This window comes from Gopherus evgoodei, chromosome 2 (assembly GCF_007399415.2).
Source record: "Gopherus evgoodei ecotype Sinaloan lineage chromosome 2, rGopEvg1_v1.p, whole genome shotgun sequence".
In the NCBI taxonomy this organism is placed as follows: domain Eukaryota; kingdom Metazoa; phylum Chordata; order Testudines; family Testudinidae; genus Gopherus; species Gopherus evgoodei.
The window spans coordinates 267732876-267749745 of NC_044323.1; the positions used below are offsets into that span (position 1 = coordinate 267732876).

Consider the following 16870-nt stretch of genomic DNA (forward strand, 5'->3'; position numbering starts at 1 on the left):
TGCACATGTCCATTCCACTTCAGTTGTTTGCATGCCCTAGCCGCTGAGATTTTCCCTCAGTGGTACCAATCAGGGTAGCACATTCACTTGCTGCTGCATAGTGCTACTGTGCAATGGTATAAAAGGCAGAGCCACTCACAACCCCCCCCCTGCTCTTTTTTACTAGACAGACTCTGATATAGAGGGGTAGGACTGTGGGTCGTGAAATGGACATGTGCAACACATCTCACAGAACAACAATTACAAAACAGGTTAGAAACCATTTTTAATACTTTGAGTGATTGCATGTCATTCCATTTCAGGAAACTTACAAACAGTTCAATCTGGAGATGGGAGAAGAGTCTGAATAATGACTGAAGGACTACCTGTCCTCCAGACTGTTGAGAGGTGGCATAATGAAAAGGAAAAGTATGTACGAAACACCAAGTTACAGCTCTATAAATATCCAGAATAGGCTCTTGAGCTGAAAGGCTACAGACGCTGTGTATGATCTTGCTGGATGTGCGAGCACCCTGTTCAATGGAATTATGTAGACTGGGAGACACTTCATCCTGTCTGCAATCTCTGTTAATGGTTGGGAGGGAGACTGAAACAGTTTAGTCCTATCTAAGTTAAAGGCTAATGCTCTCCTAGCATCCAATGTGTGGAGTCTCTCCTCATCCTTATGAGCATGAGGCTTAGAGAAGAAAGTTGGTAAGTATATTGCCTGATTGATTTGGAAGTGAGAAATCACTTGGTGAGAAATTTGGATGAAGACAGAGATATCCTGTAGACGACTGTACAATGTGTGGCAGACACCAGGTCTCTCAATTCTCCTACTCTCTTTGCAGAGGTAATTGCTACCAAAAAAGCTAACTTAATTGACAGATGAAGTAACAAACCGGTAGCCAGTGGTGTGAAAAAACACCCTCCTTAATGCTGCAAGTTTCAGGACAGTAAAGTGGCAGTGTAGACAGTGCACCAGCGCTGCGAGCTCCTCCCCTCGTGGGGGTGGTTTTTAAAAACACTGGGAGAGCTCTCTCCGGCGCTGGTGCTGCAACTACACATCCACGTTAAAGCGCTACTGCCACAGCAGCACTTTAACGTTAGTAGTGAAGACATATCCCAAGAAAGAGGGAAACACTTGCAGTAGGTAGGTAGAACTCTCCGATAAATGTCACAGGAGGTAAGAAGGAATTGAAAGAGGTCGGGGATGGCTCTGCCCTTCAAACCATCATGCAGCAGCTTGAGACAGCACAGGGAGCATGCTAAGGGATAAATCCCTGTTGCTAGTACACAGTGTGCACAAACACCCGAAGTGAAATGGACATGTGCAATCACTCAAAGAAAAATAATGTGTCACCCTGAAGTTAAAAGGAGTAATTTTAGGTATAACAGACTGTAATTATCAAGGATAGAAATTGCCCAGAATGACCCTAAATAAACCTACTTGTGAGAAAAACATCTTGATATAGGTGTCTGAGACATTATTTTTACACTACATCCAAAACATGGCACCTTCAAAAGAAAAGTGTCACCTTTCATCACAGTTGAACACTGATTCAGCAGTCAGAGAGAAGTGTGTCACCTACTGAATCCTTAACACAACGTCGCAGAGCAACCTTGTGTGCTCCAATCCATGTAATGAGCAGTTCTCATACTGTTTATCTTATGTCATGAGTTATGATATATCTTATGACCATTCCAGGTGGCATGTCTTCAGGCTGTTTGTAGAACTGGAAGGCATTACTTGTGACATTAGAGTATCAATGAATCAGCACTACAAGACAGTGGTTTGCATAAGTCTCTTAAAATGTAGAGTTGCCTAGAGTATGGCTATACTTGAAATTTCAAAGCGCTGCTGCGGCAGTGCTGCGGGAGCACTGCCGAGGCAGCACTTTGAAGTGTGAGTGTGGTCGGAGCGCCAGCGCTGTGAGAGAGCTCTCCCAGCGCTGCATGTAAACCACATCCTTTACGAGTGAAGCCTGCAGCGCTGGGAGCCGCGCTCCCAGCACTGTGGCACTGAATACTCTGAGGCTTTACAGCGCTGTATCTTGCAGCACTCAGGGGGGTGTTTTTTCACACCCCTGAGCGCGAAAGTTGCAGCGCTGTAAAGCGCCAGTGTAGCCAAGCCCCTAGGAGTGAAACAGCTTCTCTGCCTTAGAAAGAACTTCCTCTCTATTTCAGATATGACTAATTACTAACCACACTGCCCTTTTTTGAAAGTATCAGCACTGGGTACTAGGAAAGCAGTTCAAACAAATTGTTATTATTAATACTGGAGCATATGCTTTGAAATATCAGACTAAACCTAGTGGCCTTTATATTCCACTTGGAAGGAGTGCAGAGGGGACTACTCCCTGATTCAGGGCTGCCCATCCTCAGTGTAATATAGGGCTGCACAGAGTTTTACTATGACCCCTTTTCTTTCCCCCTACCCTTCCTGCAGCCCCACTCTCATCCCTACTCTTATCTGATAAAGAAGCATTGAATCTGATCAACTATAAATAATAATAAATGAAGCTTTGGTTTTCCTTTTTCTATAATGGTTTGTAGAACTGTGAAAGATTAAAATCACATGAATATGGATAAATTGTGTAAAATGTGATTTTAATTTTTCACAGTTCTACAAGCCGTTATAGAAATAGAAAATACCCAAAACTTAGTTTATTATTGCTCACTACTTTTCAACAATATGGTACATGTAAGTTAATTAATGAAACCTATCATGGGAAACTATTTCCATCCAAAACTAAGAGAAAAATATTTATCCCCTTCACTCATTACTTACGTATACATTCTGGCTGAATCCCACTCCACGTAAGATCAGGTAGGCAAGTTCGGGTTGTAGATCCTTGGAGAAGGTGTCCTTTTTTACATTGAAATTGAACAACATTTCCCACCTATTGAAACAGTGAAAGTATAATGATGTTATCACAAAGAAATATCAATTGTTCTCAATCAATAGGGAAAACTCCAACACGGAATGCAGGATGAATAAGCTGAGTCATGAGGTCCTTTCAAGTGCTGGGCAGAAAAAGGGAATTCCATTCTGTGGAGGATTTGATACTTTGGAACAAAACCCCAAAATTTCAGAAATCTCATTGAAAGGGAATAAAGCCCTAACTCTGGGACAGTCTATGTGGTGAACTGCCCTGGAGCCAAGGATCTTGGAAGCCCTGGAAGCTCTGTCTGTCAAAGGGCTGTGAGTCTGGGACCTTGGACTGCCAAGGAGTCACAAACCAGGCTCTCATCTCCTTGTCACATTGTCATGGACTTGGGTCAGTGTGCGGGCAGGAAATCAGGCAAGTTTGGAAACCTTTGTGGCAGTCAGGGGCAGCTCCAGGCATAGCAGTCGATGTGAGGATGGAGGTCAGGCAGCCTTCGGTGGCATGCCTGCAGGAGGTACGCAGCTTCAGGACCAGCAGATAACTCACAGAAACGCCACCGAATCTGTGTGGTCAAGTGGACCTCCCACAGAAACACTGCCGAAGGCTGCCTGACTGCCGTGCTTGGGGTGGTGGCAGTGAGTTGGGGTGGCAGTGCTTGGGGTGGTGCTTGGGATGGTGGCAGTGTCTGGTGGCAGTGCTTGGGGTGGCAGTGGGGTGTCGGTGCTTGGGGTGGTGGCAGTGCTTGGGGTGGCAGTGCTTGGGGTGGTGGCAGTGTCTGAATGACTTGCAGTATCATCTCTTTTGAATACATTAAGTACAGAGACATTTATTATACACTAAGAATTAACTCGTTTACACTAGTGTTTAAAAATCTTTAGATATCGAAGTCATAGGCCAAATGTGCCATCTAGTGAACTGTGTATCTTTTGATGCATGTTTGAAGGAAAGATTGTTGAGTTTGTACTAACATTTCATAGCACAATGCATTTACATTACATTTTTCTTAATTTAGATTAAGTTTAAAAGGCTTGATAAAAGTTCTTGATCCCCAAAAGGTAAAATATGCACATCTTTCATAACAACTGAATCCCATTAAACATAGTGCTTCACTGCTATAAACAATTATTTGAAATTTTATAGTAAAATTCCATTTCAGCTCAGTATTCTCATCATGGTGAAATGTAATCATAACCTGTGAGCTATGCATAGTACCTGTATGTGAATTAAAATTGAAACTTTTTTCCTTTACAACATCCACTGGACTATATAATTACTTTAAAGAGATCAGTTTTGGAAGATGTGCAGCAAATCAGGTTTTCATTATGAAATACATACTAGGAAAACACTATTGACAGTTACTGAAGTTACAATGAATTGCAATACTAGTGCTCTTTTATCTGATAAAGTAGCATTAAATCCAATCAATTATAATAGATTGCCTGGCAATATGCATTACTCTTAGTAGACATCAGCCCTCCATTTCTCTGAATGAACAGTTTTGAACCAAGATTTCTTCTACACCTGTTCTATTTATTTGGTATCTGTCATTCAAACAATATTTTGACATTCTGGTTTTGAAGCAAACATCCTTTTGCTCCTGCTCCAACCACCAAATCAATGCCACTGTGTTAAACACATCTGTTTCATTTGAATGCAAATGACATGAACCTACTTATTCTCCACTTTGTTTCAGAAATATTATTTCAAAGAGGAATCAACAATTTTCTCTGAATGAAGGAAAGAGCTGGATACATCCCTTTTTCCCTTTACCTTCATCTGTATTTTCCACCTAAACAAAGTGGCTTAATTTTTGAGATGCTGAGTAGTGGAAATTCCACTGGCTTCCACAGAAAGCAGTGGGAGCTACATAGGCTACTTAGGGTATGAAAATATTGGCCAAAGTAACTTGTTCAAGATCAAGGATCAATGGTACATCATATAAACACTCAGGAATTCTATCCATTTTAATCCCCACAGTAATTTTCAATCAACATTTTAATACAGAAAATCAAAAAGAGTCATACAAAAAGTGAAAAATAGGTCAAATGACAAAGGATACATACAAAAAAATCAAGACAAGAATGTAGGGATGAAATTAGAAAGACCAAGGCACAAAATGACATTAAAACATTTTGCAAATACATTAGAAGCAAGAGGAAGAGCAAAAACAGGGTAAGCTCATTACTCAATGAGGAGGGAAAGGGAATAACAGAAAATACAGTAATGACTAAAGTGTTAAATGCCTTTTTTGTTTTAGTTTTCACCAAAAACTGATCAGATGATGAATATAGTGAACATTAGCATAAATGAGGTAGGATCTTAGGCTAAAATAGGGCAAGAACAAGTTAGAAATTACTTAGGCAAGTTACATGTCTTCAAGTCACCAGGGCCTGGTGAAATACGTCCTAGAACACTTATGGAACTAGCTGAAGAGATCTCTCAGCCATTAGCAATTATTGTTGAGAACTTGTGGAAAACAGGGGAGATCTCAGAGGACTAGAAAAAGGCAAATATAGTATCTATCTATAAAAAGAGAAATAAGGACAACCCGGGGAATTATAAACCAGTCATCTTAAGTTCAGTTCCCAGAGAGCTAACAGAGAAAAAAATTAAACAATAAATTTGTAAGCACCTGGAAGATAATAAGGTGAAAAGTAAGAGTCAGTATGGATTTGTCAAGAACAAATCATGTCAAACCAACTTAATATCATCCTTAGCTATTAAGGGGGGAGGGATAGCTCAGTGGTTTGAGCTTGGGCCTGCAAAACCCAGGGTTATGAGCTCAGTCCTGAGGGGGCATTTAGGGTCCTAGGGCAAAAAAAAATAGTTGGGGATTAGTCCTGCTTTGAGCAGGGGGTTGGACTAGATGACCCCCAAGGTCCCTTCTAACCCTGATATTCTATGATTCTTTGACACAATAATAAGTCTTGTGGATATGTGGTAAGCAATAGATATATCTTGACTTTAGTAAGGCCTTTGATACTGTCTCCATGACATTTCCAAAAATAAACTAGAGAAACACAGTGTAGATGAACCTACTGTTAGGTGAGTATACAAATGATTGTAAAACCATACTCAGAGTGTAGTTATCAATGGTTCACAGTCAAACTGGAAGGGCATATCGAGTGGGGTCCTGCAGAGATCGGTCCTTGGTCCAGTCCTATTCAATATCTTCATAAATGATTTGGATAATGGCATGGAGACTATACTTATAAAGTTTGTGGGCAAAACCAAGCTGGGAGGGGTTTCAAGTGCTTTGGAGGGTGATTTGAATGCAAAATGATCTTGACAAACTGGAGAAAAGGTCTGAAATAAACAGGATGAAATTCAATAAGGACAAATGTAAAGTACTCCACTTAATAATAATAATCAGCTGCACAAATTCAAAATGGGAAATGATTAATAGGAATTAATAGGAATTAAATGATCTGAGGTTATAATGGATAAGACACTAAATATGAGTCAACAGTATAATAAAATTGCAAAAACAAAAAGCGAACATCATTCTTGGATGTATTGGGAGCAGTGTTGTAAGCAAGACATGAGAAGTAATGATTCCACTCTACTCAGCCACTGATAACACCTCAGCTGGAATACTGTGTCCAGTGCTAGCACCCATACTTCAGGAAAGATGCAGACAATCTGGGAAAAATCCAGAGGAGAGCCACAAAAAAAGATTAAAGGTTTAGAAAACATGACCTGTGAGGAAAGGGTGAAAAAATTGGATTTGTGTGGTCTTCAGAAAAGAAGACCGATGAGGGGAACACAATAAAAGTCTTCAAGTACATAAAAGAGGAGGGTGATAAATTGTTTTCCTTATTCACTAAGGAAGGACAGGACAAGAAGTAATGGGTTCAAATTGCAGCAAGGGAGATGTGGTTAGACATTAGGAAAAATGTCTTAGCTGTAAAGGTAGTTACACTGGAACAAATTACCTAGGGAGATTGTGGAACATCTGTCAATGGAGTTTTTAAGAACAGGCTAGACAAAGACTGTCATAACTCTAGTCCCAGATTTGGACCTTAGCGTCCAAAATATGGGGGTTAGCATGAAAAACCTCCAAGCTTAGTTACCAGCTTGGACCTGGTATTGCTGCCACCACCCAAAAAATTAGAGTGTTTTGGGGCACTCTGGTCCCCCCGAAACCCTTCCCTGGGGACCCCAAGACCCAAACCCTTGAGTCTTACAACAAAGGGAAATAAATCTTTTCCCTTCCCCCCTCCAGGTGCTCCTGGAGAGATACACAGAAGCAACCTCCGTGAATCTAAGCAGAGGGAGTCCACCCTCTGTAATTCCAGTCCTGAAAACAAAAGCACTTTCCTCTTCACCCAGAGGGAATGCAAAGTCAGACTAGTAAATCTAGCCCACACAGACCTCCCCCTGATTTCTTCCTCCCACCAATTCCCTGGTGAGCTGCAGACCCAATTCCCTGAAGTTCCCCACTAAAGAAAACTCCAACAGGTCTTAAAAGAAAGCTTTATATAAAAGAAAGAAAAGATATACAAATGGTCTCTCTGTATTAAGGTGACAAATACAGGGTCAATTGCTTAAAAGAAATATGAATAAACAGCCTTATTCAAAAAGAATACAATTCAAAGCACTCCAGCAACTATATTCATGTAAATACAAAAGAAACATATAAATTCTATCTGATCTTTTCGTACTTACAACTGGAAACAGAAGATTAGAAAACCGAAATCACCTCTCAAAGCTGAGAGAAAAGCAGGCAGACAGACCAGAACAAAAAAAAAAATTCACACACAAAAAACCCTCCCTCCAGAGCTGAAAAAATCCTGTTTCCTGATTGGTCCTCTGGTCAGGTGCTTCAGGTGAAAGAGACATTAACCCTTAGCTATCTGTTTATGATAAAGACCTGTCAGGGATGGTCTAGGATGATGATCCTTAGGCCTGCCTCAGTGCAGGGGACTGGGATAGCTGAACTATCGAGGTCCCTTCCAGTCCTAAATTTGCATGATTCTATGATTTCAGGTTCTGTAAAATGCAGTCCTGCTCAAATCAGAGATGTGCAAACAGAATGTTGGTCCTTAAAGAGTGCCTGAAAAGTCATTCCCATTGGTTTTAATGCAGCAAAAATCCTGGGTCTCCAAGATCTAGAGGAACCCTGAGAGAGGAAGCTCACTCATACTGTGGCTGCAGACTTTATCCCAACTCTGCATCTCCTGCCTACCCCTCAGTTCCTCAGACATCAACTCCCCTCATAGGGAGTCATTGGCTCAAAGGCAAAGGAATTGGAGATTGTGTGGGGCTGTGGAAATTCCTCTCCTTTGAAGTTGACAGTGCACCACAGCACTGCCCCCCATTCAAAATTACTAGCCCCCATATCCTCCAGCCCACCAATCCATCCTACAAGCTCCTCATCCTGCAGACGCACCTTGCCTACCATCTGGGAGCATCAGTCTTCCTATGCCACAGATCCCTGATCCAAGACTGTGAAACTGAAATGATCAACTACTAACATAAATATTATGCAAAATTTCTGTTGATAACATTCACAAAATTTCCATAAACATTTTTCCACTAAAAATGCTAAAACAACTCATGATTTTGTATCCTGATATAGTAGCAACACATGAAAATATTTCTGCAGTGTTCTCCTTTTTTGTTTTAAATTGCAGTATAGGGCTAATTTTATACCCAGACTCTGCATCACTGATTTCTTCTCCACTGGGAAATCAAGCTGCAAAGCCCTTGATATCTGCTACCACTCAGCAGAGGGGTAATGCTCATCTCAGAAGAAGGGGTATAAATATTAACCATTCCCAACAATAACCATGTGTATTGAAAATACATTTTCAAAAAGGGAGGCATGAGCTATGTGCATAATTGTTACTGAAAAACACACACTTCTATCTGAGATTGCAGCAAATTCACTTCACTAAGAGTAGGAGACATTTTGGTTAGTCATGTAAAACCAATTCAGATAAAGTAAAAACCGGCCAAAGCATTTGCTGAGAGTTCTCTCTGAATTTTTATGAGTGCTGGAAAAGAAAGGAGAATTAATTTTTTTTAAGTGCAATTCTAACCATCTTTGTTCTTAGTCCTCCAGTTGCCAGATTACACCAGGATATTGTAATGGGTTTCCCCTTTCCCCTGCAAAATGGGTTGTAGATGGATGTGACTAGAGTCAGATGAAGGGGAAAAGAAACTGAAACAAAGTGTAGGGTGGTGGGTTTCCAGCTGTAGGGGAGGTAGATAAAGCAGGTACTTCTGCATATGGGTGATGACTGCACTACAATTTATTGGGTTTTTGGACAATCTGGTTTCACATCATTCCTTCAAATGATCCTTATGTTACAATATCTTGTAGAGAGGACTTAATAATGTAAGTAACTTCCAGTGGGAGGTTATTCACTCTAAACTGGCTAAAGGACTTAGAGGCAGTGGTGGGCAACCTGCGAGTTGCAGGGCACATGCGGCTCATGAGGGTAATATGATTGTGGGATGCGAGACATTTTGCTGATGTTGACCATCCACAGGCATGGCCCCCCGCAGTGTCCAGTGGAAGTGGATTGCTGTTCCTGGCCAATGGGAGCTGCAGGAAGTGGTGGGCCGCAGGGACATGCTGGCTGGGAACTGCGAACCACGGCGAAGTTGTAGGGGGGCATGCCTGGGGACCGTCAATGTCACCAAATGTCTTGCGGCCAGCAATCAGATTACCTGATGGGCCGTATGTGTGGTCTAGGTTGCCCACCACTGACATAGAATCTAATGTGTGTCTTGCTCATACCACAGTCAGCTCACTCTACCGGTTTTGCTTGCAGTTGTTGGTGATCAGACCAGGTGAATGGGACATTAATGAGATGTCCAGTATCCATTCATTGGCTGGCGATGAGATCTAATAATAACCTGTGCAAAACTCATGGTTCTTCACTTTACAAGTAAAAATGTTTTCTCTACCAGCCACCCCTGCAAACTAGAGTGAAGCTCTGTTCTTTCTTGCTTGCTTGTCTGCACCAGAAATAAAGATTCACCACTTAGAACAGAGTTAACTATTCTTCACAATCATGTGCAAACTAGAGCAGAAGCCATCTCACTCTATCCTCTCTTAGTTGAATGGAACTAAAATGTGGGAAAATCTTATTTTCATCACTAGCTACAAGATCTGACTTTCAGGAAGGAAATCCATTGAGTAAGAAGGTGTATCTTTAGTCACGAGTCATTATTCTGTCCATAAAAGGACTTAAAGCAGTCTTTTCATACTAAGCATCTGTTATTTATTGTAATGCTCTGTATTTTTTTTAACAAATAAAAGCAATAAAAGGTTATTTTTTGGAAGGCAAGTATGCCTGCATATGAGGGACAGTTGGTGTGCATTCCTCAATGCCTCTGCTGTATGAATTCTTTTGCTCAACTAACATTTGGCAATTCTCTTGGAAGTGAAATAAAATGCACCTGTTGACACCCTTGCTGAATCCTAGCTGAAAACCTACGTAATCATAAAGGCTCTTTCAGAAAAATTAGGTGGCTCAGGGTATTGGTAATGGAACATGGAGACTTTCATCAATACATCACTGATATTAATCCAGTCCAGTGCTATAGGAATACAAGTTTTTGTTACTAAATAAACAAAATTGTTGGCCGCTGTGAAATAAGTTTGTAGTCTTAGTTCCCTGTGAATATGTGTGCACATCACATAATCTCACACAATTTGCATCCTTTTTGAAAGTTAAAGGATGATTAGACTGAGAATGAACTATTCCTTCACTGCTCCAGATCAAGATTGGGGCATAGTGTGGGGGCAGACTTGGGGGTTTGCACATGCCTGGCCATACTATACAGCACTTATCTTGAAATAAACAGGTTTTCATTCTACTGTTCTATTATTATAGCTTTATAAGCACTAAATTCACAGAAGAAGAAAGTTTACAAGGTTTTCCTTTATCTTCATATTGAATATCATATGGAGCATCATAAAACAGATTCAAGAGCTAATACAAGGAAACTAGGGGTGTAATGTGGCTATTTTTATTTCTAAATACAGTTTGCACTTTGGCTCCCTTCAAGCTTTAACGTGCAGGAAACTTGCTGAATTTCCACAAAAACTTATATTGGAAAAAAAAAACCAGAACTACAGAGCCTTGCGTGCAAGACAGATTGTTCTAAATAAATCCTTGTTTCATTTCAGCAGTATGGTGTGCTGTAATGGCTTATGGTCAACGTGCTATAAACAATTTCCTATGTTACTAGCAATATCTCCGAACAAATATTCCAAATCCACAGTTCATTTCAGAGAAGCAATTTATTTTTCAAGCTTACAGATGAAGTTGCTATATACTGAGACAAAGGTATTTTGTCTTTGTAAAATCTGCTTGATATAATATATTGTGTTCAGGATAGATTTGCTACATAACAAAATATTGGAATGAATAATATCCTACATTCAGGCACACATCCCAATTATACTAGATGCTACCATTTATTTACATTCTGTGGCTGGTATCTGAAGTAGGGCTGAGCTTGCATTTTTGATAGACATCTGCTTAACTTAATATGCAAGGGCCAAATACTGATACCCTTACTCAGTTTCTGCCTAATCTTTCCTCTGGAAAACTCCAACTAGCATCATTACATTGTGATATGGTGGTAGCATGTGTGCTGTGATCTAGAAGAGACCCTCACTGTGCGAAGATGCTGGCTTTGAGGTTTGGGAAAACAAGCAGGTAACGGCTTTTTTTGTAGGCACAGATTATAAAATGCAAAGTTTGGAGATCACTTCCATACAGCAAAGTGGGGAGGTCAGGGCTGGATAATTATCTATGTAACCAGCTCAAAGGAGCCTGAACTTGGAGTTCTAGTGACAGAAGAGGACTGGGCAGGTAGGGAAGTGGATAGCTAGGAAAAAATTGGCATTGTGGCAACCCATATGTTGGGATTAGTATTGCCAAGAGGCCATGCTATGTTCATCCTGTGTAATCTGACACCCAGCAACCAGAGGGTGGAGGGAGAACTAGGTTGGGGTTTTACTGTCAGCCTCAGACCTGAACTTCTCTGTGTTTGTGAGATCTTCATTAGAAGCTGCATAATGAAGTGCAGCTTGGTTCTACTAGTGTTAACTGGTGACACTGCATATGTATAAATTGCAAGGAACATCTACTATTTTAGAAGCAGAACTTCATCTGACAAAAACTCTTCATTATTCCAATGCGAAAACTTCAAACTGCTCTGCCTAATCCTCCATAAACACGTGCAGTATTGTTGTAATGTCTTGGTCCCAGGACATTAGAAAGACAAGGTACTTGAAGAAGAGCTCTGTGGAGCTTGAAAGCCTGTTTCACCAACAGAAGTTGGTCCAATAAAATATATTACTTCACCCACTTTGTGTCTCTAACTTTCCATAAAGTCTTCCTACATATAGTGGGAAGGTGTTGATTGTCTTTCTGCCAAGATCTGCTCTGTTGTGTTTTGGATTTAGATTTGGATTCTTCTTTATCCTGCCCCTAAGTCTATCCAGAGTAGCCAAGGGAGTGTTATCTTGGTTTTTTCTTCCTCATTAGGCATCAGAGAAAGGAGCTAGCTCTTAACCTTTCCCCTTAAGCAGAAGAAGGAGTGCTGCAATTCCTATAGGGAAAGAAAGCAAGTAATAATCACTGCTCCCTGACCTGCTGTGACAATGACACCAGTATACAGCACTGTGTTAACTATGCAATCACACCTAGAGTGTGACAGAAATTGATGTTTAAACATTTTGTTCCTAAACAGCACCAACTCCTTTATATGGGAGCTTGAGGATAAGCTGCTGGTTAAGTGAAGTAGTATGGAAGGCCATACGATATGCAAAATAATTGTTGCTGAAGTGCATTTACAGCATTGCCGTATTAATCTGCAAGGCACTAACCTTAGAATTTTGGGGATCAAAGTTGTAAATCCTGCCAAAAGCGACATTTGTTTTAGAAATTATATATCAGTTGACATTTTGCCTGCTTATTTGAAGAGTTGTATGCTGGATGCTAATGATGCTTCCATTCATCATGGGAAAAACAAAACAAAACAAAACAAAACAAAAAGAAACATAAAACTAGAGGGATCAGACTGGCCTGTCAGAATGTAAGGCAAATGTTTAACATGTCAGACAAATGACCCTAGAGAATTTGACAACAAAATTACAGAAAATGGCAATTGCAATGACTCAATGCCTATGCAATATAATAAGCACTTTCTAATGTAGCATTTTGTTGTTTCAAAAGCACGTATCAATTCTCTATAACACTGATTCTCTGTTCACTCACATTAATTTTACACCGGCATCTCTCCTGATATATTTTGATGTGAGCAAGAGGAAAATTGGCTTGACTATAACTGTTTTATCATATTATTAGCAAAATATAGGCCAAATCTTGACATCCTTACTCAGTTTACTTGATCCATACCTAGGAAATATCCCACTGAAATCAATGACAATTTTGTGTGATTAAAAACTGAGTAATATCTTCAATTGCAGGTTTTGATGCTATATTAGTATTTCCCCAATATAAGCAAAACTAAAGGTATAGTTACACTGGCAAAGTTACATCGCCATTCAGAGAGTGCTGAAGGGAAACCGCTGTTATATGTTCACACTGTCAGCTGCCTGCACAATAGCGTGTTCACATTTGTAGCACTTGCATTGGTATTTGGAGCGGTGCACTCCTGGCAGATATCCCACAGAACATCTCTTTCTCTTCTGCTGCTAAGAGTTGTGGGAAGATGGAGGGGTCCTGTCCCAATGCCTCATGATGCATTGCTTCACATCCCAGCAATTCCCATGCTTCCATTCACATTTGGCACCACCTTTCAATGGTTTGTGTACTGTGCACTCTGTCTCTTTGGTCTGCAGGAATGGATTCTGCACTGTTGACCAATATGCTCCTCGCTCTCACTAACAGATCATGAGGTGCAGTGGAGTTACTCCTTAAACAGCAAAGGCAAGAGTAGTTTGACATTGATCTCACCATGCATAGTAGCTATGACACCAGGTTGCTTGTGGCATTCATGGAGGTGCTGACCACAGTGGAACGCCACTTTTGGGCTCAGGAAACAAGCACTGAGTGGTTGGATCACATAATCATGCACATCTGGGATGACAAGCAGTGGCTGCAGACGTTGGACTCATGTTGACAGAAGTGTGCAGGGCCATTAATTGCATCGTGCTCCAAAAGACCATGATTCTGGACAATGTGCATGACATTGTGGATGGCTTTGCACAAATGGGCTTCCCTAACTGTGGACGGGCAATAGATGACACGCACATTCCAATTCTGACACAAGACCACTGTGAAAGTAGAATGAATTATATTGTGAAAATAGAAAGGATTAAAGAAATGTTGTCTATATCTTTAAGCAAAGATGTTGGAATGTTGCAGCCAGGTGTCAGGAATACAGACATTAACATAGAACAATTGCACCGTTTAAGGGCAATTGGTGAAGCATTAGCCTTAGATCGATAACAGTTAGTAAGGAAATAGAATATGCATGCTGTGCCCCAGCTGAATTTTACTGTTTTGGTATCTTTGTCCCTTTGTCTAATTCCCGCTCTTTTATCTGTATAAATAAGACTGTTTGAGCCTTGCATTGGCGCTCACATATTCTGAATGTTATTGGCAGAGCGCTGTGCTAATAAAACAGAGTGGTCTGACAAATTGTGAGTCCTGATTCTAACTTTGACAATTTGGAGGTTCCACCGAGATGGCAACCGTCTTCACTGGGGCTGTGTGATTCCTGACTGTTTTTGTAGGATGACTGTGGCAGCCGGCACCTGGGCATTTGGCCCAAGCGGTCCTCCACTAGAGCGGAAAGGCGCACAGCCACAGTGAGGTCTACGCCATCGAACCTGTTGGTTCCCACTCTGTTCTGGTAGGGATCCCGGGATCTGACATCAGGAATCTGGTCAGGTAATTATTTCTTTGTTTTGTCCGGACTGAGGACTGTCCTGTCTCTGTGTCTATCTGTCCTCTTGTGGAGTGTTTGAGTCTGGGTGCCGTCTCTGTCTGGGGATCGGCCGACCAAGGGGTTCCTGTCCCCGCGGTCTGAGTGAGTGAAATCTGCACAATTGCAGCCGCACCACACCTTGGGTAAAACCCTTAGTGTGAAAGCAAGGGCAATTGAGGCAGTAGCCTGTGGGCTCCTTTTGTGTGTTGCAGCAGGCATCGCTCTGATGAACCTGAATTTCCTTCTTGTGTGATTGGTGTGTGAAAGTCCTCCTGTACTGGTAACCAGACGTCTAAGTCGGGACAGTTCCCTAAATGAACGCCGGCTCATTTTATGTATTTAGAATGGGTCCAGACTCCTGTAAAAAGGGTCAAGACTCCTGTAAATTTCTGGGAAAATGGTCTAGGCTAACTCAGGAGGATCCCAAAACTCAGTGGCCACTGTTAAAATCTTGGAACAAAGACTGAGTGGACGTCTTAAAGGACAAACTCGGCCAACCTAAAACTAAATTGGCTAAAGGAGAGGTTAATTGTTTCATGCAGTGGTGGGAAGAGGCAAATCATAGGTGGACAAAATCAAAACTGGCCTCTCTCACTTATTCAAATAATAAGTTAAAAGCTTTATTAAAAGCCTCCTCTCCCACCACTAGACCGAGCGCTCCCCTTTACCCCGTTCTCCAAACCCCGGATCGATCCAAACCCCTTCATACTCCCATCTCATTGTAAAAAGGACAAAAAGTCCCTTGTTCTGTTCCCCTTTGTTGTCTGCCTCAGAAACTGATTCTTTATAGTGTCCCACTACCAATTCAGCAAGGCTGGGGGCGGGGGGCGCTCCTCAACTAGCCCCCACCCTTCCTGGTCCCTTTCCTTGAACATTTCTTTCAAAATTGTGAAATGACCACAATATCATTCACAAACGGTTCATTGAAAAAAGCAGGATCGGGCCCAGACAAGCAGGCAAGTAACAGAAAAGAAACAGGTTGAAAGCCCTAAGGGAATAGTGTCAGAAGTAAAAAAAAGTAGTAAGTGCAGGCATGAACCCCTGGAACAATACTTAAAAGGGTGAAATCTAAGGTGATAAAGGTGTCATTTTGGAACATAAACAAGTGATTTAAGAAAAGAGAGTGAAAAGTTAACTATAGAGGCTGGAGAGAATTAAGCAGTTAAACTTTGTGGAAAATGTTAAAAAGGACCATGTTAAAGAGAGAGAATTCTTGGTTTCTTTGCAGACATTCTGAAGGGAAAATGGGCCCTTTTCCAGAAGAGTGCCTGTAAATAATCCATATATATATACAGCTATGTAAAAACAAAACAGTGTAAAGGAATGTTAAGGAAAAGAAAATGTGTATGTATCTATGTCTGTGAAAATATGTAAAGTTCTAAAAATCTAAACCAGCACATCTGGTTTGTAAAACTACTGTTTTGTAGGTGTAAGATAAATTGATTTTGTTTTTGTTTTTAATGCCACTAAAAATTCATTTGACTCTTTAATTCAAAGTTGCAAAACTGACAGACCTTTTTGCAAGACACAGGTAATTAGTGTTGTTTGGCTTTGGGATTTAGCATTTAACCCTTAAGGGGTAACTTGATTCTTTACAAAAATTAAAATGTTTTTAAATAAAGACCAAGTCATGGCTGCAATAGGGCAGTCAGAATCAGGAGAATAGGTAGAGATTCTGGAGTCTTTTTGTTTGTTTGGTTTGTTTTTTTTGTAACAATAGCAGATAAGAGCTGTAATGACAGAATAAGAAATTAACAGTGACCCTCTGAAGCAACAGCAGAGGTGAGGTGCACAAAACAAAAAGAAGCAATGTTAAAAACACTGAGCCTTAAAATGACTCTGTAATCAGACTGTCACTTTAATAAAAGTACATGAAAACTCTGTAAAAACAAAACAAACAGTTATACCTTATGTAAAAACTAATATGGCTAATGTTTTTGAAAAGTTATAGTATAGAAAGAATGTGCATTTTCCGTAGGATATGTGCAGCGTATATTGTAAAAAGGGATGTAAAAAAAATAAAATGCAAATGAAACATGCTGCTGAATTAAAATCCTATTAGGGCTCCAAAAAGA

The 16870-nt window shown here is 40.7% G+C and overlaps 1 protein-coding gene across 5 annotated transcripts in view; it reads right to left on the bottom strand.

The window, feature by feature from the left end:
* The window catches only part of CSMD3 (CUB and Sushi multiple domains 3), a 1232975-nt gene that overhangs the window by 22985 nt on the left and 1193120 nt on the right, over positions 1–16870 (bottom strand). For all 5 annotated transcript variants that reach the window (XM_030553724.1, XM_030553722.1, XM_030553725.1 and 2 more), the window contains one exon: positions 2771–2882. In XM_030553724.1, the coding sequence (XP_030409584.1) occupies positions 2771–2882 (112 nt within the window). The remainder of the gene's footprint in view (positions 1–2770; positions 2883–16870) is intronic.